The sequence below is a fragment of the Suncus etruscus genome, chromosome X (assembly GCF_024139225.1).
Source record: "Suncus etruscus isolate mSunEtr1 chromosome X, mSunEtr1.pri.cur, whole genome shotgun sequence".
Classification (NCBI taxonomy): domain Eukaryota; kingdom Metazoa; phylum Chordata; class Mammalia; order Eulipotyphla; family Soricidae; genus Suncus; species Suncus etruscus.
The window spans coordinates 87,694,206-87,720,708 of NC_064868.1; the positions used below are offsets into that span (position 1 = coordinate 87,694,206).

At 39.2% G+C, this 26,503-nt stretch overlaps 1 protein-coding gene across 1 annotated transcript in view; it reads left to right on the forward strand.

Annotated features, from left to right (window-relative positions):
* Nucleotides 1-286: 286 nt before the first annotated feature.
* The window catches only part of LOC125998935 (olfactory receptor 56A4-like), a 46,506-nt gene continuing 20,289 nt past the window's right edge, over nucleotides 287-26,503 (forward strand). The window contains exons 1-2 of the mRNA XM_049766953.1: nucleotides 287-445; nucleotides 6,407-6,505. Of these exons, the coding sequence (XP_049622910.1) occupies nucleotides 287-445; nucleotides 6,407-6,505 (258 nt within the window). The remainder of the gene's footprint in view (nucleotides 446-6,406; nucleotides 6,506-26,503) is intronic.

Sequence of the window (26,503 nt, forward strand, 5' to 3'; positions counted from 1 at the left end):
AAAATGTGCTGATCTAAAGGGAGAGTAGAACATCCGTGCCAGTGCGTATTCTTACAGGTGTGAAAAATATTTCACAAATGTACTGCTCTTTCTGGTGTGACACATAAGTCTCAAAGAAATCAGTTACTATGAACTTAGATATCTAGGAAAACAGATGACATAAAAGGAAACTCAACAAACTAAATATTCTCTCAGTGGCATAAACAAGCATATTCCCATGCTTATAAAATTGACAGGTGGTGCTTGACTGGAACCAAAGCAGTGAGACTTCCTATGTTGTAAGAACATGGTGCTTTCAACACACTTATTTCGCCTCTCCTCTGAACTGTTAATGAATAGACCTTCATATCAACAGAACAAAGCCACCTCCATCAAGAATGTTTGTACCACAGATGGCAGTGGAGAAATGAACAGGTATAACCTTCATTCAAGGAGTCCTAATGTGGTAGGAAACAATCAAATGCAGAGTATAAAAAAAACAGAGCTTGACAAGCAATTTGTGGCCTCATACTGCTAATTTTGAAAAATATATTCATTGGAACATGGCCACTTACATTCTTTTGTGTGCTGCCTGTTATTGTTTTTGGGCTACAATGACAAAGCTGAGTATTCGTAACCAAGTACATACAGCCCAGAAAATTTTTCATTTGCAGTGTTGGGATTTAACCCAGGGTCCTCCATATGTAAGATATAACTGTCTCATTGAGCTGCATTCCTGGCCCTCCAAACTTCAAATATTTATTACCTCATCCCTTGATATAAAAATTATTAACCCAGCTTCTTGAACTTGAACTTCTGTGTGCCTGTAAATCACCTCTGGAACTTGTGGAAATGCAACTTCTGACTTAGTCTAGGAAAGAACTTAGACTTTGCTTTTCTGACAAGTTTTCAGGATGGAATTTAGATAATAAGGGTTTAGAAGAACAAATCATAGGATATATAGAGTGATCCTCAAATTCTAAGGATGGTCTTTAAGTTCATTTAAATCTAGATGACTTAGATTTGAGATTATTTGTCATTTAATATTAGGATTTTGTATATTTTGCACATTTAGTATACAGGTCATATATATACACTCTAATATGTATAGTTTTTGTATAACTTCACACAATGCCTAGACTACAGAGGACTTTTCATAAATGGCAACTGTGACTTCTACTAATGACTATATGTCAGAAAACATTCACATTTTAAAGAGCAAGATACTTCAGAAATAATAATTCTATTTTTATGGGTTTGATGGACTTTTGTGGGTAATTTAGTTCTATTGTCCAGTTATTTTTATTTTTCTGTAAGAAATTGAGGGTGATGCATATCTCCTTTGATACCCAGCTCAGATTCAATTCATGAAGGAGAAAATGTTGTTGCTAGTTTAGAGAATTATAAAATGCCCCATAAAGTGTTACTTGCTTAGGAAAACTTATATATTTTTTGTTCTTTTGAAGGGGTAGGTTTTGGGCACTAACCTAGTGGTGATCAGAGCTTAGTCAAATCTCTGTTCAGGTATCACTCCTGATGATCTCAGGGGACAATATGGATGCTGGGAATTATATTAGGAATTGCCATGTGCAAAGAAAGTACTCCAAGTATATAGCAGCTTGGGGGGCAAAGGAGGGGGAAATGGGGTGCATGCTGGGAACAGGAGTAGGGAGAGGACATCGGTGGTGGGATTGCCCCTGATTCAATGTCACTCTGTACCTAAAATATTACTGTGAAAGATTTGTAATCCACTTTGGTCAAAATAAAAATTATTTAAAAAAAAGAAAGTCCTCCATCTACTGTACTATCATCCTTACCACATTTCCATGATTAGATAATACATTAAAGAGTCATCTAAAATGTTTATGGCAAATGTGAACCAAACACTGTATTTGTTGTAGGTCTTATGAATGGAGACAAATAGTACCTTGGACTATTAGATTATCTGTATGACTTGACCCTTTCAATGGACCCTAAAGGAGAAAACCCCCTGAAAATACTGGGATATCTATGGGAGCAGGATCTGAAGTTATCTATTGATAATGTTCACTTCCAAAGATGTCAATAAGGCATGCTGTATATGTAGAGTACAAGCACAAAGAAAGTGGTAGACTTTGAAATGATACTGGTTTTATCCCATTAGGTATCGAGAATTAAAGACTCTGGAATTCAATGGACTCTAATGGATTTCAATGGATATCTAATTCATACTGGATTATGAAAAATTGTTCCAGACTTGCCAAGTTGTCTAATGACTATAGGGTTATATCTTGGCCTGTCCATGCTCACCTTTTCATACTATATCCTATGATTCTTGGAATGGGACTTTACTCACCATATTTTCCAGACTCCATTCCAGCTGGCTCCCTACTAGTTCTGATAAAGTGAAAAAGGACTAATCAGCAAAAAGAAGTCTCCCTTAATACTAACTTCCTGCTTTCTTTTTTCTTTAAGACTTAAATAATTTAAGTTATTTACAATAACTTAAGCAAAAGTAAACAATATGTACTTCCTGTTAAATTAGAGCCATTCATTTTCAAACCCCTCTGCATTCATAAGTATGTATTTGTCTAATTAGCACAATTCATTCATTTTCCCCTGTATAATTTTGATAGTATGTAATAAATTAGAAACCTGGGAAGAATAAACTGTTAAAATACAAATCCTTACTTTTGAAAGTGGCATTTTCATTGAACTGGTTAACCTGCATAGCCTTACCCAAAAGATTATAATCAATACATAATTAAAGGAAGAAGTGCTCAAAAAAAGGTGTCCAGCTTCTTTGATCTCTTCTCAACTTTTTAAGTCTGTAATCATATGATAAGACAGTGATAGAATATTGTGTTCATTGTACATATGCATGTTCTAGAATTTTATGGCTCTTCTAAGTCCTTTGTGATGCAAACAGATACCAAATTTAAAAGCCTAGGTGTTAAAGTCTGATGATGTTAAAGTAACTAAGGGTTATTTACTGTGAAAAACATATTACCTAGCTAGGGTATAGAGGCCAATGTCATATATTTACATGTGCAATATATCCAAGCACAAAGTTTCTCTTAAAAGGCTGAAAATTGGGGGCCAGAGAGAGAGAATACAAAGGGTCAGTGTGCTTTGCATGCAGAAGACCCAGACTTACCCCTGTGACTATGCTGTCCTCTTAGCACTGCATGGTAAGATTTTTGGGCACTTCAGATATAGCCTGTAAACAAAAGTGAAAAACCAAACCTAAAATTTAAGTTATAATTCTAAACTAAGCAAAGATAACCAAGTACAATATTCTGATTACATGACTATGATGTGACCAGGAGTGATAACAATATTACCTCTTATTTCTCAAATATCAGAGGGATTTGTAAGTGCTAGTCAATTTCTTCTTTAAAGTAAGGATGGAGAGGCTTCTGGAAGCCTCCCTGGGTATGTAGAGAAACTTGGAGAGCAATTATAGAAATAATGTTAATCTACTTATTTAAGAAACCAGAAAAACTGGGGTATTCTCAAAGTGTGCATGGGCTTCTGCCCTGCTCTGGGACACCCACCAACCAATACTGCCAGAAGGAAGCCATACCCATACCTCACAGCCTTCAGCATATAAACAACATAGCGTCACAGCTTCACAACTATTTCAAAAAATGCCAAGCCAATCGTCCCAGTTCTACTGCTACACAATCCAATTCTATATTACTGACAGCCCTGTAGGAATCACCAAACTAAATGGGAAAGAAACACAGAGTCCACTAAGCTCAATACGTGAAAATAGTACACAAGGCTCAACTATAAATGAACAGCTTTGTAAACCCTAAGACAATGACTTTAATGACACCATTATGAGATATAAAAAAGTTACAGCTTTTCTTTTACTGAACTTCTGATAATTGTTTGCCACTTTAATGAATTAAATATTTTATTACGAATATAATAAAAATAATGTAAAATAAATTATTGTGTACCTGCTACGGATACTGGCAAAAAGGAGCAGGCATGGAGATATACTTGGGAAACTTGAAAAATGGTAGAGAGAATGTAATACTGGTGGTAGAATTGATATTGGAACATCAAATGCATGAAATAACTGCATTATGAAAACACTTGGTAAGTTCTCATATACAAGTACAGTTATAAGAAAAAGAAACTCCATTCTTATGCCATAATAGAAAAATTTGCTCATATAGTTAATAATGAGCAAGAAAAGTGAAGACTAGGCATATAAATCATTTGATTCATCAAGGAGAGCTACTAGGGAGAATTTACCTTGTTCAAAATAAACCAGTCAATCATAGAAGATTTGGAGTTAACTTCCAAGAACTTCAGGATGTCTTTCCAGATTAGAAATGTTAGAAAAGAGAGTGAATCTGAGAGCAGAAATTGGGGCAGAAAAATGCCTGAAGATTATACAAAAGATCTAGACTTAAGAAGCATATAAATTAAAATCCTGGCTCTGAGTGATAAAGAGGAAGAAGAAAATGATCTAGCATCCAGGCTTAACTCCACTTGGAAATCCTGGAGAAAATGCCACCTACACACCAAGCACTCTGTGTGGGAATATCCATTCTTAGACTTTGGATGGAAATCAGAGCTAGAAAGAACTTGGGGAAAATTCTTCTAGTTCCCCTAAGACAAACTAAGCAGGGACGTGAATATTTAAAGATTTTTAATTCTTGCTTATGTGATCAGTGTACAGGAAGTCACTATTTTCATATTTTGAAAGAGAGTCAGAAAATAAGGGCAGAATAGGCAGAGCTAGAGAATATATCCAGTCCTTATCCTTCTGTTTAAACAAGTTGAAAGGTGAGTCCCATGAAATCCTTTTGAGATGATGTACTAGACTTCTGAAGGAGTAGAAGGTACCACTCAGGTCAACAAAGAATGAACATGAGTTCAGGTGACCTTGAACTATATAGACCAAAGCCCACTAGGTTTTAAGAACTTGAGCAAGAGTTAGTAAGAAAAATCAACTCTAGTTCCTCAACCTAGATAATGGTACAGCTACACAGCCGCCAAGCTGATAATTTTCAACTTCCAGATTGCTCTGAGAGAGCAAACTAAGTCATACTCCTAACCACCACCCAAGACCCATATCACTTCTCCATTTCTGGGTTCAAATGGAGTTTTTCATTGATCCTTTATTTGTCTTTGCTTTATGGGGAGGAAATATCTTTCAACACTCAAGGAGGAATTGGATGATGCTAGGCTGGGGGAATAAATCAAATGGCTATGGAGCCTCATTAAGCCGAGTTTACAGTGACCTCTGTGGCACTATGGAAAGCATCTGCACCTCTTGGGGCTGCACTTCCAATTATGGTAGCTGCCACTTGGTGGATATCACTTGGTGATATCTGAATTTGAGGCCTGAGTGCTAGAACAGGTGGTAAAGTGCTTGCCTGCATGTAGCCAACCCCGGTTGGACCACTGGGGCCATATATGGTGTGTAAAGCCATATGTGTATAGCTTTACACTGCTGGCTATGGACCAAGCCCTCCAAAATAAATAAATGTGATTAAAAATATAAAACCTGGGAGTAAAGCAATACTACAATGGTTAAGGAGCTGATTTTGCACATGGCACAACAGGGTTCATCCTCCTGGAGTGCAGAGTCAAAATTTAACCCTAAACATACTGCTGGGTGTGACTCTCCCCAAAATAGATAAAAATGCACTTCCTAGGTTGCTTTAGTGATGTTTCTATTGTTCAGTATTTGGGTCACACGTGAATGACAAATACTCTATAGAAAATTGCAGGCAGGGAGCATTTCTATCATTACAGGATGATTTTTTTTTCTCTTCTAGAATCTCAAATCCAGGCTCTCCCGTGTTATAACTGTCTGGGGAAAATTTTAACTTTGTTGAGCCTCAATTGACCATCTATGAAGTGAAGTACTAAGATAATCTACTTCCGGAGAAGGACCAGTAAGATCGTGTGAAAAAGAAATCCCACTGAATGTCTGAAACCACTGTGATGGTTAGGCCTCTCCTCAAATAAATGTCAAAATACTTACAAGGAGCCTGAATGTAGCCTGGTGCTTTGGCATGCTCCAGATTCTTGTAGAAGGCAAGCACTCAGCAAATATTTATGGAGTGTCCTGCTAGGCAAAACATTGAGGTAATAAATATAACTTCCCTTTTTAAACTGTATCCAAGCAGACCAAGCTGCCTTTGACACTTCCTGTCTCCCATTGAAATAATTGCGGAGGCTTCTAGAGAACAAGCTTTCACTTTGAAAAGTGCCAGATTACTCCTACTTTATAAAAGTGGGATTTTAAACTAAGAAGCATGCAGACAGGTTGGAAATAACTTCAGGAATTCTTAATCAACATATAAAGTAATTCAGATTCCAAATGACTGAGGAAAGATGTAACCTCCTGGGAATGGTGAGTTTGGAGATTTAGGCATTGACATTTTCCCAAATGCTTTTAATCATCATTATCTTTAAGACATGTGCAAGAGCTAAACTAAGACAGGCTGACCAAGCTGACGAGAATTATTACTGGCAACAAGACGTCATCAGTCAGGACTGTAAAGTATCAGCATCGGTTAGTCACAGTTGATGGTATTAAGATTAAGGTACACACATTCCACACTGTTCTCATTCTAGGTATGTGCCGAGTTTGTTATCATCCTATTACTAGTTTTTATATTTATATTATGTACCCGGCATCCCACCATCCTATCTTTCCTGTCAAGTGCAGCCTCTTATCTCCTCTTCCCTTGATAGAACAATATTAACTCCTCAAAGACTCCACTCGGGCTTCTTCCCCCACAATTCCACTGATATCACTGAGAACAAGGCTCTCTTCCACACTGAAAATCAACAACAGTTTCTATTTAGTGTTTTTTTTTTACACAAAAGGAAACAGTCTCTACATACAGTTCTTTATGTCAAAGCTTACAAAATAAAATGTGACGAGCAAAGCTATTTTTACTTTCAGCATGTACCCAAACTGGAATTTCAGATCAATCATCTAGTTTCTTGGTCATCCCTATTGAAGCACTTCCATGATCAGAGCCCAAGTTGTCCTTTGAGGCAAGGGGGCTTTCTACCAAGTCATCAGCCTTTTCTTGAGATGGTAACTATGACCACATTCCCTTTCTGGACTGTAAGTTGTAAGTTCTGTACAAGGGCCTACATCTCCTTTTCAATTGCTAAATGCAATTTTACCAGATTTATGTATGACTTAAAACCAACTAGATCGCTACTTTTATTCAAAGGAAGTTTGTTTCTTTTTTAATCAACTTTGCTTGACCCTTCATTGGGTGTTAGCACAGTTGATCACATGCTTCTTTATAAAATTGTATTTGTGGCCCTAAAGCAACTAAACCTGAAAACCTGTCCTCAGTAAGAAAGATACCATGAGGAAGAAGGAGGTAACATAGGGACACAGGGATGTTGGTGGAGGGAAGAACTCACTCTGGCAGTGCTAGAAGGTTTCACATATGAAATTCCATTATTAATAGGTTTGTTAGCCATAGTACACAAAATAAAACTCAATTCATTTTTCAAAAAACCATTTAAAACTAAAAAAATAAAACTTTATGTATGGTTTCCACAGATAATCTGGTGTCTATGAGTTCCATGGTAAATCCTTCACACATAGCATGCAATTTTATCCTTTCAACCACTCTAATACTAAACAATTTCTTGTTAGGAATAGCAATGCAATTGAAATAGCATAATTGAATCCAAGGCATTAAACTTTTGTAATTTAGAAAGATTAGTTAGCAGGTTAGAGGAGTAGACTTACCTTGTGTGTATCTGACTAGAGTTCAATTCCTGGAACCCCATAAAATTCCCTAAGCCCCACCAAGAGTGAGATCTGAGCATAAGTAAGTCTTGAGCACTCTGGGTATGGAAAAATCAAAGAGGGGTGGCTAGATGAGTCAAACCAGGAAACTATTTTCTTTAGATCCTAAAGTATAGAACTCTTAAGACTGGAGAATTTACAGTATTAACACATTTGTCTTTCTTGTATACCATCCAGGTTCAATCTTGGCACCCCATTTGGTCCCCAGAGCACTGCCAGAAGTGATTTCTTAGTGTGGAACCAGTAGTAACCCATGGGCATTGCCAGATATGTCTCAAGAACTAAAAAACTTACAGAGATCTCTAGGAAAATAACTGCTATGATGATCTCAGATAGCATTGCACTTCAGAATGGGAGTCAAAGGAGGATGTATAGTTTAGTTTAGACAAACTAAATGATGCAGCTTTCACTTCTGTTTGCCTTTCAAAACATACTAGTCTGCTGGAATATTATAATCCAATTCAAGTTAAAAAATAATTCTGTTCAATGTAGGTTTCTTCCCTATGAAACAGAGAAAATGTACAGATTATTTATGAGACTAAATAGGTAACTCTCAATCTATTTATGAGATTTAGTTGCTGATTACAGATGAATTTAGTAAATTTGTAGGGTCAAATAGCTAGAAAAAATTAAAGATACTAAATTAAGACAGATACACTATGTCAATCTGCCTTGTCCTAAGAGGAGACTACTCATTGGGCTACATTTACTAAGAAAGAACTATAAATGAGAATATGGGGGACCCTAAACACAAGCAAAATATAATCCTACTTTTAGGGATCTTAGAATTTTGTGAAGGGGAAGACTGAAATAGAAATATGTCCAAGTAAGATGCAAATGTAAGAGAATGTAAGACGAACTGTGTGTGGGCCTTCCTAAATTGAGCTAAACATATGTTAATCATATGTCCCAGTTACCTAGGACAGTCTTGGTATATGTCAAATATGGGTCAGAATCCCATTCAATTGAAGTTGTCCTGCCAATGGAATAAATTTATACTCTGACATGAGAGACTAATATCAGCTTTGTCCTTCTAATTTCATGTGCTAGAGGAAACACTTTATTCTGTTTCTCTAATCAGATCATGAAATAGCTGTCTGTGCTCTGGCTCAGGTCTTGACTTATGTGTTGTTCAGAACAGGATATAGCAGGTGTGGGGATGTGGTTCAGTGGTAAATTGCATGCCTTGCGTGCATGAGATCTAGATTAGATTCCTAATCACCACAAAAAATAAAAGGGAGTCCAGAAAGAGAGCACAGCAGATAAGACACTTGGCTTGCATATAACCAACTTAAGTTCTAACCCCAAGTAGCCCATATACCACCAAGCCCTTCCAATAGTAATCCCTGAGTGCAGAGGCAGAAGTAAGTATTGAGCACTGTAGGTGAATCCTTCTCCCAACTTCCTTTTTACCTAACCTCTTATTTTGGTATGTAAAAGCCCACCTGGATTATAGGAACTTCCCTTACCCTTGTGGGTGGGGTTTTAGATAATTAAGAAGTCTGGTTTTGGGATCAGGAGAATGAGCATATAGTAGATAAGCAGCACATGGTAGAGAAAGGCCATGAGGCAAAAAGCAGACTAACTCCTATGAAATTTTAACTCACTGGCTACGTAATATCACTCCACCACAGTACTGCTTCATCAGACCTATCCACTCGAAGTGTTAGAAACATGGTGCTTGGGTTGGTCTCCCAAACTCGTGCATATTTTATATTGTTATTTTACAGAGTACCACTGGTATCTTTATGGTCACAAAAAAAAAACAGAAAATAAGAAAAAACAGTAAGATATATTAGATTTCAATAAATGGAGAATAGTAACAACAGCCTAGTCATAGAGTGCATGGGAAATAGTCTGATTGCTCTCGCTACAGTGAATGTGTTATTAACTGTATGTTATAAGAATGCAACTTTTTATTTTATTGTTTGTAATGCTTTAAAAAACTTTTGTGGTATCAATAAAGTAAAATATTAAATACATTCATAAAGAAAATTACATGCCTATATCCCATTTCTCAAGGAAATTAATGATGAGTGAGAAATTTACACAAGACTTTTTCCGTGTTTACTCCTCAGGATGGATAGCAATGAAACAATATCTCCTTCAACAGCTAGTTGTAATTTTAAGAAAAATATGCCCAAAGAAAATGTACAGATTCTTAGATAGGCTTAAAGACCACTTTATAAACATGAATTTTATATAGATCAAGTGACTGTTCTTAACTAATTTTTTATTTCAAATTTTCCTCATGCTTTTGAGAAAATAGAAGTATTTTTGCCAAGGTAAAATTATCAGAGAAAACTTCAAGAGTTAAAGATACTAGTTTTATCTGTGTTAAAGTTAAAATAAAAAAATTCAGTAATTACTTAATTTTTTCACTCAGATCATGGACCCAAAGGATAGTATGAAATTTAATTATGATAAATATATAACTTTGTTGTACATTTTTGTGAATCAATTAAGTTTCAGTACATGTGTAAAAATAAAGCTGGAAAAATCTCACACAAAAGTTAACTCAAAGTGTACCAAAGACCTAAGATACAGTCAGAAACTATAAAGTGTATTGGGCAAAATATAGGCAGAGATCTCCAACATTTGGACCTCAAAGACAAATTCAATGATATGATACTACAAGCCAAGGCAACAAAAATAAAAAATAGACAAATGGAAAACATCAAATAAGATTTTTTTATTTGGGGAGGACACACCCGGCAGTGCTCAGGGGTTACTCCTGGCTCTGTGCTCAAAAATAACTCCTGGCTCAGGGGACCATATGGGATGGCAGGGATTGGGTCAGCAGCATGCGAGGCAAATGCCCTACTGCTGTGCTTCAACTCCAGCCCCTCAAATTAGAATTTCTGCATGGCAAAAGAGAAGATTAATCTCTGCAGAGATGCCAAGACAATGAAAATTTCATGTATACAGTTTTTTTGTACTGAAAACTCTAGGATCTTCCCAGAGTGGAGCTGAGCAGCCTCCTACCACCACTTTGTATTGAGAGAATTCCCAGCAGTCACACCCGCATTCTATAGCTGGTGCCATATAAATAATGGCCAAATTCCATAGCTTCATGACAAATCTCAAGAGCTTCAAGCCAAGCCAAGTCATTGGAATAGTTCATTTTCCCAGTTCTAAAGATCCTAGAATTGCTGAAGCACATGACTGTATATATGGCCACATGATAGCTCCAAATTTCATAATACTGACAGCCCAGTAGGAACACATTAAATTACACAGGAAAGTAACTTAGAAGCCAACTCAGCTCAATAAATCAAAACAATAACACAGAAGGCTCAACTAGAAACAAACAGCTTAGATAATGGTGATTATGATGATGATAATGATCTCAGATTATGACTTGAATGACCTCATTATGAGACATAAATTTTTTCACACATTTTATTTTACTGAAGTATTTCCAATAAATTTCATTAGCCATTCTGTTATAACAAACAATATAAAGTAAATTATTTTGTGTCTGCTAAAGGGGAAGACTTAGAGAGTGGGTGGGAATTGGGGGATATTGGTGGAAGACAATTCACACTGATGGTGTGAGGGATGGAAGATTGAGTGACTCAAATACTGCATTATGAAAAACTTTGTAAACCACAGTGTTTAAATAGTTTTTGTTAAATATGTTATTTTCTTTTTTTTTTTTGGTTTTTGGGCCACAACCGTTTGACGCTCAGGGGTTACTCCTGGCTATGTGCTCAGAAATCGCCCCTGGCTTGGGGGGACCATATGGGACGCTGGGGGATCGAACCACGGTCCTTCCTTGGCTAGCGCTTGCAAGGCAGACACCTTACCTCCAGCGCCACCTACCCGGCCCCAAATATGTTATTTTCTAAGCCTGCTGCACATCACAAGCCCATCATGCCCCTCTAACTTCCCCATGATGAACTTAGTAACTCTGTTATTAGTGTACTAGTGTGTTCTTCAATATTGTAATAGCCATCTGTCTAATAAAATATCCCACAAATCCACACAAAAGTAGCTGTAGCAGCAAGTGACAATAGGCCTCTAATCATACAGTTGCAGCATGTTCAAGTAAAAGAGAATGTATCCCTTGAACCATCTCAAGAGACCACACAAATACAAAAGGACACCAAATTGGAAGGGAATAACTTTGACAGGAAAAGAAGAGACCAGCAACCATAGAGTTTCCTACAAAGTCCTTCTTGGCAATGGAGGGTAAATCAATAGTGTATTAAAAACAATTTCCCACAGACTACCAAAAGAGTCATATGAAAATGATACAAATCTCCTCAGAATGAAATGGACAAAGGAAAGAGCTCTGAAATTGCAACTAAGAATATCCACCTAGGGGCCGGGCGGTGGCGCTAGAGGTAAGGTGCCTGCCTTGCCTGCGCTGGCCTTGGACGGACCGCGGTTCGATCCCCCGGTGTCCCATATGGTCCCCCAAGCCAGGAGCAACTTCTGAGCCCATAGCCAGGAGTAACCCCTGAGCGTTACCGGGTGTGGCCCAAAAACCAAAAAAAAAAAAAAAAAAAAAAGAATATCCACCTAGATTAATTATGTCTCTGAAAAAGATTTCATAGAGGTACTGTTGAGAATTCTTAATAAGCTCAAAGATATCTTGCAATTGACAATAAAACAGTAGGATGTAAGAGCTGAAATAAAAAAAATACAATCAGAAATGTTAAGGTAAGAGAAATGAAAAACAAGAGGGTCTCAACAGTTGAATAACATAACTGAGGACAAAAATAATTAGCTACAAGATGCAATGCATAGAACCTCTAAAGAACAGCTAAAAAGTGGGGGGAATGCACCTTAAAATTTATGAACATGCATTATTTCTCTTTCTCCTCTTCTTCCTTCCACCCATTTCTTTCTCTGTCCCTCCCCTTTCTATAGTGAAGCCAAAGGTGATCTAGATCTCCCTTCAATTATGTTATATTTCATTGTTCAGTTATTCTATATACCATGGCTAAGATATTTATTTTTATTTTAGTTTGGTTTGGAAGCCACACCCAGTGGTACTCAGGACTTGCATCTGACTTTGTGCTCAGGAATCACTCAGGGGAACCTATGTGGTATCACGAATCAAACCCAGGTCTTCTGGTTCTTCACAGCAAAGCAAACATTTTACAATTTACTGTTTGGTCCCTGAGTATATACTTTTTTAAAATAGGGCAACTATGTCTCTTTTCTCAAAAATTGTACTTCCTCATATTATTTCTTTCACACAAAAATAAAGAACACTACAAAAAAATTTATGAACAGGGGACAAGAGAAGTTGGATCATAATTCAAAAGGAACAAAATAAGAATTATTAGGGTCACGAAAAAACAGAGAGACAACACATGTGATGAATCAACATAAATGACAAAATTTCTGAGAAATTCCCAAAGCTATCAAGTGCATGCACACAGATCAAGGAGGTCTGAAGAGAACCAGCTAAAAGAGATCCAAACTAAAAGACTCCAAGACATATCTAATGAGAATGATGAAAACCATAGAGATAGAATACTGAAAGCATCAAGGTCAAAGAAGGATATTACAAAGAAGCAACTTTTCCCCTTTATACTAGAACATACCATCTCTATTTTTTAATATTTATTTTTATCATAGTGGCTTACGTATCTTTCACAGTAGTATTTTAGGTACATATTAACATTGAATCAGGGGAATACCCACCACCAAATTTGTCCTCCTCCTTTCCCCGTTCCCTTTCTGCAACCCATATCCCCCACCATCACCCCCCGGGCTGCTAAGGTAGATGGTCCCCTCTGTCTAGCTTACTATCAGTGATCATATATCTGTTTCGTCCTGGTGCCCTCCCTTATTTCTCCCTCTATTTGAGAGGCTGAGCTAGATAAATCGAGCTATGTGGTTTTGTTTGAGGGAAAGAAAGGCAATAGAATGGGGTAAAGAATAAGAAGAAAAAAATTTAAAAAGTATGCTGAAAATGAGCGGAGTCCTTCTAGTTGCTATCAATCTCAGTTTGAGAGAGGACATAAAAAAGGTAATTGAAACACCATAACAATACAAAAATAAATGTCAAATTAAATATCCAGTGAGCACTACAGCAATAAAGACAAGCACCACACAATAGTCTCGATTCTGAAATCAAATCATGCCAGAGTGCAAAAAGAAAGAGGAAGATAAGATAAAATAAAATAAAATAAATAAAAAGGAGATATCAACTTCAATATCTACACCAAAATAAGGACGTCAAAAAACAATTGATCAATCAATAAATATATATGTGGAAAAAATGATTATTTTGTGCTCTTTTTCTTTTATTTCTTTTTTCCCTGCATAGGCACAGTAACGATTGGGGATACTATAGAGGAAATCCCCTTGGCCTAGGAGATTCAGGGTTTTTCCACCCCTGAAGTATACTTTCATGGGATTAACTATAAACTCCTTGCATGATCATTTACTCTTTCCTCGGTGCTTTTGTGGTGTATGGAAGATTTCTGCTTCGTCATGGATGGTAAAATCAGACCTCTGTATCTAGAGATCTTGGTGACTGTGCAGCTCAAGGAATGGAACTTATGATGAAGGCTTTCTTTGTGGTTCTAGCAGTTCTGCTTCTTCAGTGTTGTTTTAATTTATCTTCTGTAGTTGGTGTTTTTGGTCATTATGTTGCTCCTAGAATGGAGCCTGGGATAGAGTCTTTCGTTATGTTTCTGGAAGACCCATTCACTTGCAGTTGTCTCAGTCAGACCTCTGGAATTGGAGACATTGTTTGTTGAACAGATTGTAGACCAAAAGCTAGGTTAGAGCTTTTTTGTTGTTGGTGGTGGTGGTCCCTGGATGCGTACTGTCTAGACCTGGTTGTAACAACCAGTCATCTGTATATAACAATCTTGATTTTTTCACAGATCAAAGGATGTCATGTCTTCTGATTTTGTCTTATCGTTGGCTGGAGAGGAAGGATAACTTGCTCTTAGATCTAGTTGTTCCCATTTCCTTGTTGTCAGGTTATCAATTTAGAACAGGCGTCAAGCAGCATTATGAATGCCCTGGAGGAGAATTGATTCCTGGAACTGTTGTGGAGAACTCTGTCATTTCTATGTCTGGGATCCAGGAGTCAAGGCTGGATGTTTGGTGCCTATTTCCCTGGAATCTAGGCTGGTTCCACATGACATACATTCAGGGTGAGAGATGTCCCTGTGATGTAAAAAAGTATAAGTTCTTATCCCTAGTATATAAGAGCTTGTTTTTACACGTAAAGTTTCTCCTATTTTTAATATGCCTTTGCAGGAAGTGGTGCTACATTATATTGCTGGTGGATTTGGGGGTGGAGAGAGAAAACAGACCCATGACAAAAACTAAAAATATATATACTCAAACATATCTAAAGAAAAAAGAGTTTCTTAAAAGAAAAAAAAAGATTAAATAAAAGACATAGTTAAAGGAATAAAGTGGGACCAGGAGGGATAGCATGGAGGCAAGGCGTCTGTCCTTCCTGCAAAAGAACGGTTGCTCATATCCTGGCATCCCACATGGTCCCACATACCCACCAGAGGCAACCTCTGAGCACAGAGCCAGGAGCACCCTCCGAGCACTGCCAGCTGAGACCCAATAGAAGCAAAAAAAATCAAATCAAAAAACAAAAACAAGAACAAAACAAAACAAACAAGGGGGAAAACAAACAAAAAAAAGTAAAAGGGAGAAAGTGATACAGGAGATTACATTTGGGGAGAGTCAGTATAAGAGGTAGTGTTATATAGGTCTATACTTATGATGATAGTATAGGCTTCCCCATTGTCTTTTGAGATTTCCTTGTGAGGTGGGGGTTCCAGGCAGGGAGGTCTTGGGTAGAGTTCTTGCACTGGGAGTTTTTTTGGAGCTAATCTGGTATCAAGCCACAGTCCACATTAGGGAGAGGTGATTAGGAGGGCCACACTGCATGCTCCTTTGAATGTAATTTCCTTTTTAATCTTTCTGCTTTCAGTATTCTATCTTTATCTGTGGGATTTGTCATTGTAACGAGGATGTGTCTTGGGGTGTTTTTCTTTGGATCTCTTTTAGCTGGTACTCTTCGGGCATGCAGGATTTGATTGCATGTAGTCTTTAACTGTGGGGGTATCTCATTGATAATGTCTTTGACAGTTGATTCTTCCTGGAGATCTCCTACCTGGGTCTCTGGGACTCCATTGATTCTTATGTTGTTTCTGTTGAGTTAATCAAAGACTTCTATTTTCATCTGTACACATTCCTTGAGTACTTTTTCCATTGCCTGATCGTTTGTCTTAAGGTTCTTTTCCAATTTCTTCTGCTGTGTTCAGTTTTTCTGCATCTCATCTTCCAGCACACTGATTCTGTCCTCAGCTGCTTTTATCTTGCTCGCGAGGCCATCTACTGAGTTTTTCAGTTCAGCTACCATGTTTTTCAGATCTGTTATTTCAGTTTGAAGTTTTCTGATTTCTGTCTTTGTGTTTTGTTCAAATCGATCTATGCTTTCTTTGAGTTCTACAAACATCTTCCATATTGCTATTCTAAACTCCTTGTCTGAGAGGTTAATTAGATGGTCGAAGTTTTTTAGGTCATCCGAGCTATTGTCTTCATTCTCTGTGCATGTTGATTGCCTGCAAGGTTTCCCTATTTTCCCTCTTATAGTGTGATTTTTTTCTGCGTGTTGTGATGGGGTTCTTTGGGTAGAGAGAGTTCGCGGCTGCTCTGCTTCGCTTCGCGGCTGCACTCTTCTGGAGCCTCTGGAAGTGCTATTTTTCTGGGCCCTTTTTGGCCCACTCCCAAGAGGTTTTGGAGACAGGACAGTGGAAAAACACACACAGGCAACACTCACAGTCGGGAATCACTGGGCAGGCATAGGTTTTCCTACTCCTTCGAGTATTTTTATGTGCTTCTCCAACTCTGTGATTCTGCTCAGATGGCTTTTAACTATGTCTTTTAATTCCTTTAATTCCTTTTGTATGGAGTCTCTCTTGTTTTGTATCAGATATTCTTTAATTTGGCTAATTTGTTCTTCCATGGATTTCTTGTACTTGTTGGCTAGTGCTTCTCTCATTTCATTTACTATGGCTTGCATTTCCTTTCTCATGCCTCCTTTTAAATCTTCATCTGTTGGATCTCTGTGTTTTGGTGGACTTGGGAACTTACATGGGTTTCTCTCTGTGTCTCTAGTTATTAGGGTCCTCTTCAGTTTACCCATGTTTCTCTGCATTTATTGGTGTGGCTTGGAGAGCAGTGCCTTTCGATTTTGGCCTGCTTTTACTCCCTGTGGTGTGGGGCTGAGTACCTTCTCTGGATTGCAGCTCTTGGTGGAACTGTTGGGTGGGCTGGCTGAGATTTGGCCTCTAGAGTGCCCTCTAGCGGAGCCTGATTAGTTGCTGCCCCTCTTGTTGCCAGCCAGTGCAGCACCACTCCTGGCCACAATGTTGGAGGGCGCTGTTGAGTCTGGAACCCTTCTCCCCTAAGTGGATGTCAGCGGAGCTCTGCCCCCTCCAGGCCTCTGCCAGAAGCCCCTTCCATCTGTAGTTCCTAGCCTGTTCCAGGGGCACCAAGACCTTGGAGACATGGTGGGGCAGGGACGAAGACAGAGGAAGGTCCTCTACTGTCTGCCAGCCCTGGAAGCCTCAAGCACATGATCGGGGAGGGACGGAAACGGGGGAAGGTCCCCTAACTTCAGTAGGCACTGGAAGCTTTGGAGATGCGATCGGGGGAGGGGCAGAGACGTGGAAGATTCCCTATGTCACAGACGTGATGAGGGGAGGGGCGGAGACATGGAAGGTTCCCTACGTCAGCAGGCACCGGAAGCCTTGGAAACGCGATAGGGGGGAGGGTTGGAGCCAGGGGAAGGTCTCCTATGTCAAAAGGCACCGGAAGCCTCAGGGACGTGATCAGGGGAGGAGCGAAGAGGGGGAAATGTCCCCTACCATCAGCAGATGCCAGAAGCCTCGGAGACACTATTGGGGGTGGGGCGGAGACGTCCCACCTCTATTTTTAATTAAATTTGTATTGAGACACTATAATTTACCATAGTTGAGTTTTATAATACAATGTTCTAATATCAGTTCAACCAGCACTGTCCACTTCCCTCTACTATTGTTCTCAGATTCTCTTTCATGTCATGAAGTGATAATGTTTTAATCATTATCTGTGGGTTTATCTCATTTATTTTTTTTCACAATTGCAAAGTTGTTCATGATTAAAACCCTTCACCAGTGCACATTCCCTACCACCAATGTCTCCAGGTTCCCTCCTGCCCACTGCCATTCCTGTCTTTGGGACAGACATTCTCTACTGCTCCACAAATTGTAGCATCTTTAAGATTTACAGCACACCTATTATATGATATCGTTGGGCCCAAAGACAATGGTGAGGTACCACGACAAAATAAAAAAAACAAAATGAACACTTCACCAAGAATACATTATCCAGTCAAACTCTCATAATACAAAAATCCATGAAAATACTATTGCCCCCAAACTCCATAAACTCCAAAGTGCTTTAGAAAAACTGAAGGTGATACTTTAAGATAAACATATCAAACTTCTACAGAAAGATGGCACAAAACCCCATAAAAATAATCTTCTCAATATCCATGGTGAACCACTACACTTAAGAGACAAAGTGGCAAAATGAATTTAAAAATTGAATGTAACAATCTTCTGTCTGCATTAAAAAAATCTAAAAAGACAGAGAAAACACAGACTTAATGTTCAGTTAGAACACGATCCTTCTAGAAAATAACTTCTAAATGCCAGTATAGCCATATTAATATCAAGTAACATAGACGTCAAGCTCAAAAAAGGTTATAGGTGACAATGATGGTCATTTTATTAATTATTAAGGGACATGCATATCATATAAAACTCATGCTCCTAAACAGATTTTCACTTAGTGAGAAAAAAGGTAAAATACTTAAAACAGCTGATACCAGACTTTAAGAAAGGCATTGAGAGCAGTAGTGAGAGATATCAACAATGCTCTGTCACTGTTCAATAGATCAACTAGACTAAAGCTCAATAAGGAAATACTTGATTTGAAGGAAGAAAAGGAAGGGAGATACTTAGAGAATATGTATAGCTTTTCACACCCCAAAAGCCAAATATACCTTCTCAAATGAACACAGTATATTCATTATCTAGATTAGAGCTCATGTTGGGACATAAAATACACCACAAATTCTAGAGGATAGAGATTATATCAAATAGAATTCAACAATTCATACAAAAGATTATATAATATGATCAAATAGCATCCATTGTACAAACGGAAGAATGATTTGGCATACACAAATCAATCATCAACATAATATCAATCAAAGAAAAATGAAAGTCAAATGATTGTATCAATAGATGTAAAAAGTGCATTCGACAAGATTCAACATCCATGCATGTTAAAAACTCTCAACAAGATGAAATTGAAGGAACTTTTATCAATGTAGCAAAGCCATTAACCACAAGCCAAAGGCAAACATTATCTCAATGGAGAAAAACTAAAAGCCTTTATTCTAGGATTTTAGCCACAAGACACAAAACTTAGGCCCAAGATAAGATTGTCAATTCTCACCACTTCTATTCACTATAGTACAGAAAGTACCTGCAATAGCATTTAGACAAGAAAATAATATCAAGATTATACAGATATGAAATGAAGAAGTCAACCTCTCATTATATTCAGATGCCATGATACTATATTTAAAAAATTCTAAAGATACTACAAAAAGTATATGAACAAAAATTATGGTAAACTGGCATATTATAAAAATTAAAATGCTACATTTTATGGCAAGAATGAGGGGACTTGACCTCTGGCGGGTACTGACCCGGTGGTGCCATGTACCAAAAAAAAATGAGGGGACTTGAAATGTAGTACAAGGGTTAAGGAGCTTGCTTTGCATACAGTCAAACCCACGTCAATCCTTAAGGTTCCCTAAAAGTCACCAGGTACAGATGTAGATGCTCCCATGAGATGCTAGGTGTGGTCGTTGAGGTCACTTGGACCACAAGCGCAGTCCAGATAATCCTTGGCATTTAAGGGTCCAGGTTGTTTTAATTAATCACCATCACTGCAGGTATTGAGCACACTGTATCATCAATACACTTGCATTGAACCTCCAGCCTTGGTGGTCAAAAATCATTGGGAGTCATCAGGCCTCCTGAGTACTGCTTTGAAGATACCCTTGAAAAAATACTGTGGTGCTTGAATAAAGAGATACACCCTCAGGTATAAGGACATAAAATCTTCAAGAGCAATGTACATGTAAAAGATGAAGCAAAGAACGCTTCTTCAACAAGTGGTATTGGGTAAACTGGATGGTCACATACAATAGGAGAGAACTCAGGTTTCTATCTCAACTCCTACACAAAAGATAATTCAAAATGGATTAAAGCATACTATATCAGGCCCAAGGAATACATACATAAAAATCCACTTGATATTTATTCTTGAGAAAAATTCAATGACTTGTTTCCATTGGTCAAATAAACAGAAGCCAACAACAATAAATGAGACTACATCAAATAAAAAAAATGCAGTGCAGAAGAAATATCTAGAATAAAAAGACACTTTAGGGGAGATTGGCCTAGGGTGGGTCTTGAGTTCTGGTCCTTGGGGCCTGGGAGGGCTTTCCTCCCTTCCTGGGGCAGGATTTTCAGCCGGCACGGACTGGCTCCTGGCAGACCTCCGTATGTGCCAGGGGCCACTTGGCCCGGCCTAGGGTAGGGGGGCCCGGACCTGGGTCACCCGACCCCCCTCTCCCCCTTTCCTCCGGATCTCCAGGTGGGTTTCTGGGAGGACCTGATGGGGCACCCTGGGTTTTCCCCACTCCCAGGCCAGCTGCGGAGATTGGCCCAGGGTGGGTCTTGAGCTCTGGCCCTTGGGGCCTGGGAGGGCTTTCCTCCCTTCCTAGGGCAGGATTTTCAGCCAGCACGGGCTGGCTCCTGGCAGACCTCCGTATGTGCCAGGGGCCACTTGGCCCAGCCTAGGGTAGGGGGGCCCGGACCTGGGTCACCGACCCCCCTCTCCCCCTTTCCTCCAGATCTCCAGGTGGGTTTCTGGGAGGACCTGATGGGGCACCCTGGGTTTTCCCCACTCCCAGGCCAGCTGCGGAGATTGGCCTAGGGTGGGGCTTGAGCTCTGGTCCTTGGGGCCTGGGAGGGCTTTCCTCCCTTCCTGGGGCAGGATTTTCAGCCAGCACGGGCTGGCTCCTGGCAGACCTCCGTATGTGCCAGGGGCCACTTGGCCCGGCCTAGGGTGGGGGGGGGGCCCGGACCTGGGTCACCGACCCCCCTCTCCCCCTTTCCTCCAGATCTCCAGGTGGGTTTCTGGGAGGACCTGATGGGGCACCCTGGGTTTTCCCCACTCCCAGGCCAGCTGCGGAGATTGGCCTAGGGTGGGGCTTGAGCTCTGGTCCTTGGGGCCTGGGAGGGCTTTCCTCCCTTCCTGGGGCAGGATTTTCAGCCAGCACGGGCTGGCTCCTGGCAGACCTCCGTATGTGCCAGGGGCCACTTGGCCCGGCCTAGGGTAGGGGGGCCTGGACCTGGGTCACCCGACCCCCCTCTCCCCCTTTCCTCCAGATCTCCAGGTGGGTTTCTGGGAGGACCTGATGGGGCACCCTGGGTTTTCCCCACTCCCAGGCCAGCTGCGGAGATTGGCCTAGGGTGGGGCTTGAGCTCCTGAGATTGGCTTGGGGGGTGGTGTTTGATCTGTGGGGTGGCAGATAGTTGGTCAGTTATACTCAGGCTGTCACTGGCAATTTCATACTAGTCTACATGAATCAAACCGCGGGGGCTAGCGCCCGTATTCTCCTCCCAACCATCAGTACCCCCGATTTACCCTTCTTAACTTCAATAATACACAGTTCTAATCTCAGACCAAAGACATACAGTGGATCTAACAATCCCAGAACTATTTAGAAGGACATAAATTGCACACATATATCTTTTGAATATTTTATGTATATTTTCTTTAACGGCTGTAACTCTCTCTATATTCTTCTACCATGATGTTTCTATCCACTTTTCATCTTGTCTTTTCTTTGTAAGCTGTTCAATAAGGATTGTTAGTGGAACTGTCCCTCAGTTTAATGCCTATGATTGAACTATATCATGGAAATTGCAGGTCTTGTTCCTATTGCCTCCAGATGCACCAATAATGCTTCATGGCATTGATCCTTCTTTGCATAGACACATTAAAATAGGAAAACACTATACCTACAGATAAGTTCTTATCTAATAAATCTCAGTACAATGTACCTTACACCCTGAACATTGATATAATGCCCTGGCACAGGCCTCAGAAGAATGGGAATCCTCCATTCATGCCAGAACCAGGCAAGCTATCTACGAAACATCCAAGGTCTTTAATAGCAACAGCTGGAAGCAGTCCTCTACCAGGAAAGACACTACCAAGGGTCTGACATCGACCTCCTAAAAAGAGACTTCCGTTTACACTGAGAAGAAGAGGAAGCAGTCCTCTACCAGGAAAGACACTACCAAGGGTCTGACATCGACCTCCTAAAAAGAGACTTCCGTTTACACTGAGAAGAAGAGGAAGCAGTCCTCTACCAGGAAAGACACTACCAAGGGTCTGACATCGACCTCCTAAAAAGAGACTTCCGTTTACACTAAGAAGAAGAGGAAGCAGTCCTCTACCAGGAAAGACACTACCAAGGGTCTGACATCGACCTCCTAAAAGGAGACTTCCATTTACACTGAGAAGACTTGACAACAACAATGACCTGCTCTACAGGACATGGTTCTCTCTAGTGCCCCTTAAGTGTGAGGTGAAACGAGAGGATGCTCTGCACCATCCTGACTGCAATATGGGATATGCAGACTCCAGGACCTTTAATACAGAAACATGATACCAACAACAGAGACTATGTGAGGAATGAAGGTGTATTGCCACTACAGACGATGACTTGAATTGGACAAACTAGTTTGCCTGGAGCCTAGAGTCAGTCCTGTGCCGGGAAACTTCAGGGGTAGGGTCTCCTTGTATTTAGACCATAATTTTTCTTTCCATGTCCCTTATATTTTGGTGGGCCTATGCAAACAAATGCCACTCTAACACCATTTTTTACTATTTTCCCTTGACTCCAATCCTTAAGAAAAACAACCCACTAAAACTTTTGAGGTTAACTTAAACTAGTAAGCATGTGCATGGAACTAGATAAATGTACTTTGCCCTCAATGTTTAAGGAGTTACATAAGTCTAATCTCTTTGGATTATATTGTGTGCTGCTAAGAAATAGTATGTAATACAACTGGGAATTTGAAGGACAAATTAATTGTATTGTACATGGGTTCAGTTTTGTTTTTCTTAATTTTCTTTGGTTGAAAGATCAAGGCTGGGATATCATCGTTGGGACTACCGAGAATTCTGCTTATGGGTGATTGGGCTTCCACTGTAACTTTACCATGTCCTCTTTCTTTGCATCTTTGTTGTCATAATTAAAATTAAAGAGGAAAAAAAACTAAAAAAAAAAAAAAGAAAAAAAAGAAAAAAAAGACACTTTAGAAATGGAAAGAAAATATTTGCTCAACACACTTCTGACAAATGGCTAATCCCCAATATTTATAAAAATTCTCACAGAGTTAAGCAATAAATAAACAACCACATCAAGTATAAGGAGAGAAGCTAAATAGGCAGTTCCTTGAAGAAAACATACAGATGGCTAATTGTTATATTGTCTTTTCATTACGGTGCTCTTCATTACTTACCATCAGAAAAATGCAAATAAATAAACAATGAGATGTCACCTCACACCAGTTACACTGGCACATATGAGAGTATAAACAACCAGTGTTGGCTGATTTATGGAGAAAAAGGAAACTTCATCCACTGTTAGTGGGAATGCCATATGGTTCAGCCATTCTGGAAAATAGGATGGATCCTGCTCAAAATATTAAGAACTGAGTTTCCATATGCCTCAGTAATTCCACTTTGTGATATCTATTCTGAGCTTTAAAACAATATTTTGAAAGTCATTTATTCTCCTATGTTCATAGCCACTCTATTCATAGTGATGATGATTTGGAAACTCAAAGTAACCAGGGACAGATGACTGCATAAAGCAACTATGGCACACATACACATTGGAATTCTACTCAGCTATAAGAAATATAGAATCCTGAAAACCCTGCAATTATGATACATGGATGGAACTAGAAGTTATTGTCCTATGTGAACTTAGTCAAATGGAGAGGGCCAAACATAGAATGCTCTCTCATATGTGGAGTACAAATACATAAGAAAGCAATAAATGGCCAATGCGAATAGACTCTGAAAGCCAATAGAACAGAGTTTATCAAGTGTTTGGGGGTGGATCTGAGGGAACCTTAATATAGTAGTGGAAATTTGCTAGCACTATGATGGAAGATATAGTATGGGAACACTATATATGCTTGAAATTTTATTATTAATATTGTATAGCAAATTACAGTACTGAAACAAAAAGTGAGAGCATAGTGGTACCTTTTCTACCCTAACTGTACTTCTCCACTATTTGTGGCAAGCTTCAGAGAAGGGACCACTATGACAATGACAATTATAGTTGAAACTTATCTCTCTGGAAAAGAACAGGATGCCAAAAGGATATTAAATGATATGCATGTTACCCCCCCTTTTTATTTTTGGGCCACACAAGGTGATGTTCAGGGGTTACTCCTGGCTATGCACTCAGAAATTGTTACTGGCTTTGGGGACTATATGGAATGCGGAGGGATCAAACCACAGTCTGTCCTGAATCAGCCACGTGCAAGGTAAATGCCCTACCGCTGCACCATCACTTCAGCCCCATGCATGGTACCCCCTTTTAACAATATTGCAAAATATAGTATCTAAAGAGGAAAAGATAGAGAGAGAAGTAAAGACAAGCAAAGGAGAAGGTGAAAGGGAAACTGGGGACATTGATGGTAGGTAATGGGCACTGGTGAAGTGGGTGTACATTGTATGACCGAAAATCAATCATAAACAACTTTGTAACTACAGTGATTAAATAGAGTAATTAATAAAAAAGAAAAAAGAAAAAGAGGCTTATTATCAAGTAAGTAGCAGATATCGTGAGACCGTACTTGTCAAATTTTAACAGGTATCCTAAAATGAGGGTTGAATTATTATAAACCCATACAGTTAGCATGTCTCAAAATAATAATCCACTAATAGCATATTTAAAACATACTCCAAATCACGTATTATATCTTATAATAATATAATTTAATATTATATAATAACATAAAATATGTTACGAATAATACCTTTGCTAGGTAGTGTTTTAAAACAAAAATACTCAAGAGTTACTTTATTCTTAGAAGTGCACTTAAGCAGAGTATTTTTGAATTTTTTCCTAAACAGAAATGAGTTCTACATGGAAGTGGGAGTAAAATGGAAGGTTTCTCTGGACTATGGTGGAAGGTCATTGGCAATCTGATGGTGGATATGGTTTGGAATTTTGTGCTAAAGCCAGTGAATATTTGCACTCATAAATTAATGTTTTCTCAATAAATTAGCAATCACATATTCAAAAAACATTCTCTAGTTAGAAAGGACATCAGGAGCTAGAGAAACAGATCAAAAGGCTGGAGAGCGATCTGCATGCAGGATGGCAGATTAAATACCTGGCATCACTTGATCCCTAGGTACTTCAGAGGGTAATTTTAGAGTAGTATTCTGGAAGTAGTCCCTGAATACTGCTAAGAGTGACTGAAAAGTCAAAAGAACAATAATACAGAAAGGACATTACAGAAGATGTTTCTGTAAAAGAGAGAGAGAGAGAGAGAGAGAGAGAGAGAGAGAGAGAGAAGAGAGAGAGAGAACAATCATGCTGACTCCAACATAGGTGAGAAGCCAGTTCCTTGCGGAACTATCCACAATAGCCCAAATCCGGAAATTACCCAGTGTCCAAGAAGAGATGACTGGATAAAAACACTATGGTACATCTACACAGTGGAATATTACTTGGCCTTAAATAAATATAAGTTCATGCAATTTGCTGCCCATAGAGAGATCTTGAGAATGAATGCTGAGTAAAATTAGTCAGAGAGAGAAAGACCAACTCAAAATGATCTCTCTCATATGTGGGATATCAAGAAACATAATGGTGGGGGACGGAGAGATAACACAATGGTAGGGCATTTGCCTTACACGTGGCCAACTCAGGAGACAGTGGTTCGATTCCCGGCATCCCATATAGTCCCCTGAACCTGCCAGAAACAATTTCTGAGAGCAGAGGCAGGAATAGCCCCTGAGCTCTGCCAGGTTTGACCCCAAAACAAAACAAAACCTAATGGTGAAGTAACAATGGATACCCACACTCAAGGAAAATAAAAACATAAGAAATGGTACTTGTGGGAAATATGACACATGAGAGAGATGAGGGATAGGACAAGAAGTTGACAAGAACTATAGTAGGAAAGCACTCAACAAGGAAAAGGAGGAGATAATGCTGAAGTGTGAGAAAACATTATGTATGAAAAACCCTATCAGCAACAGAACTACAAACAGCAATGCAATTTAAAAAAAAGGTAAAAAGTGCCTGTCATAAAAGCAAACTGGTTTGGGGAAGGTGAAAAGGCATTGGGGGCATTGGTGGGGTGAAGTAGTCAAATATAACAGAATTAGTGTTGAAATGTTATAAGCCTGAAACCCAATTTGAAAAAATTTGTAATTTCATGTTGACCAAATTTTGTTTAGATTTTTGGGCCACACCCAGTGACTCCCAGGGGTTACTCCTGGCTATGTGCTCAGGAATCACTTCTGGCTTGGGGGTCCATAAGTGAGGTT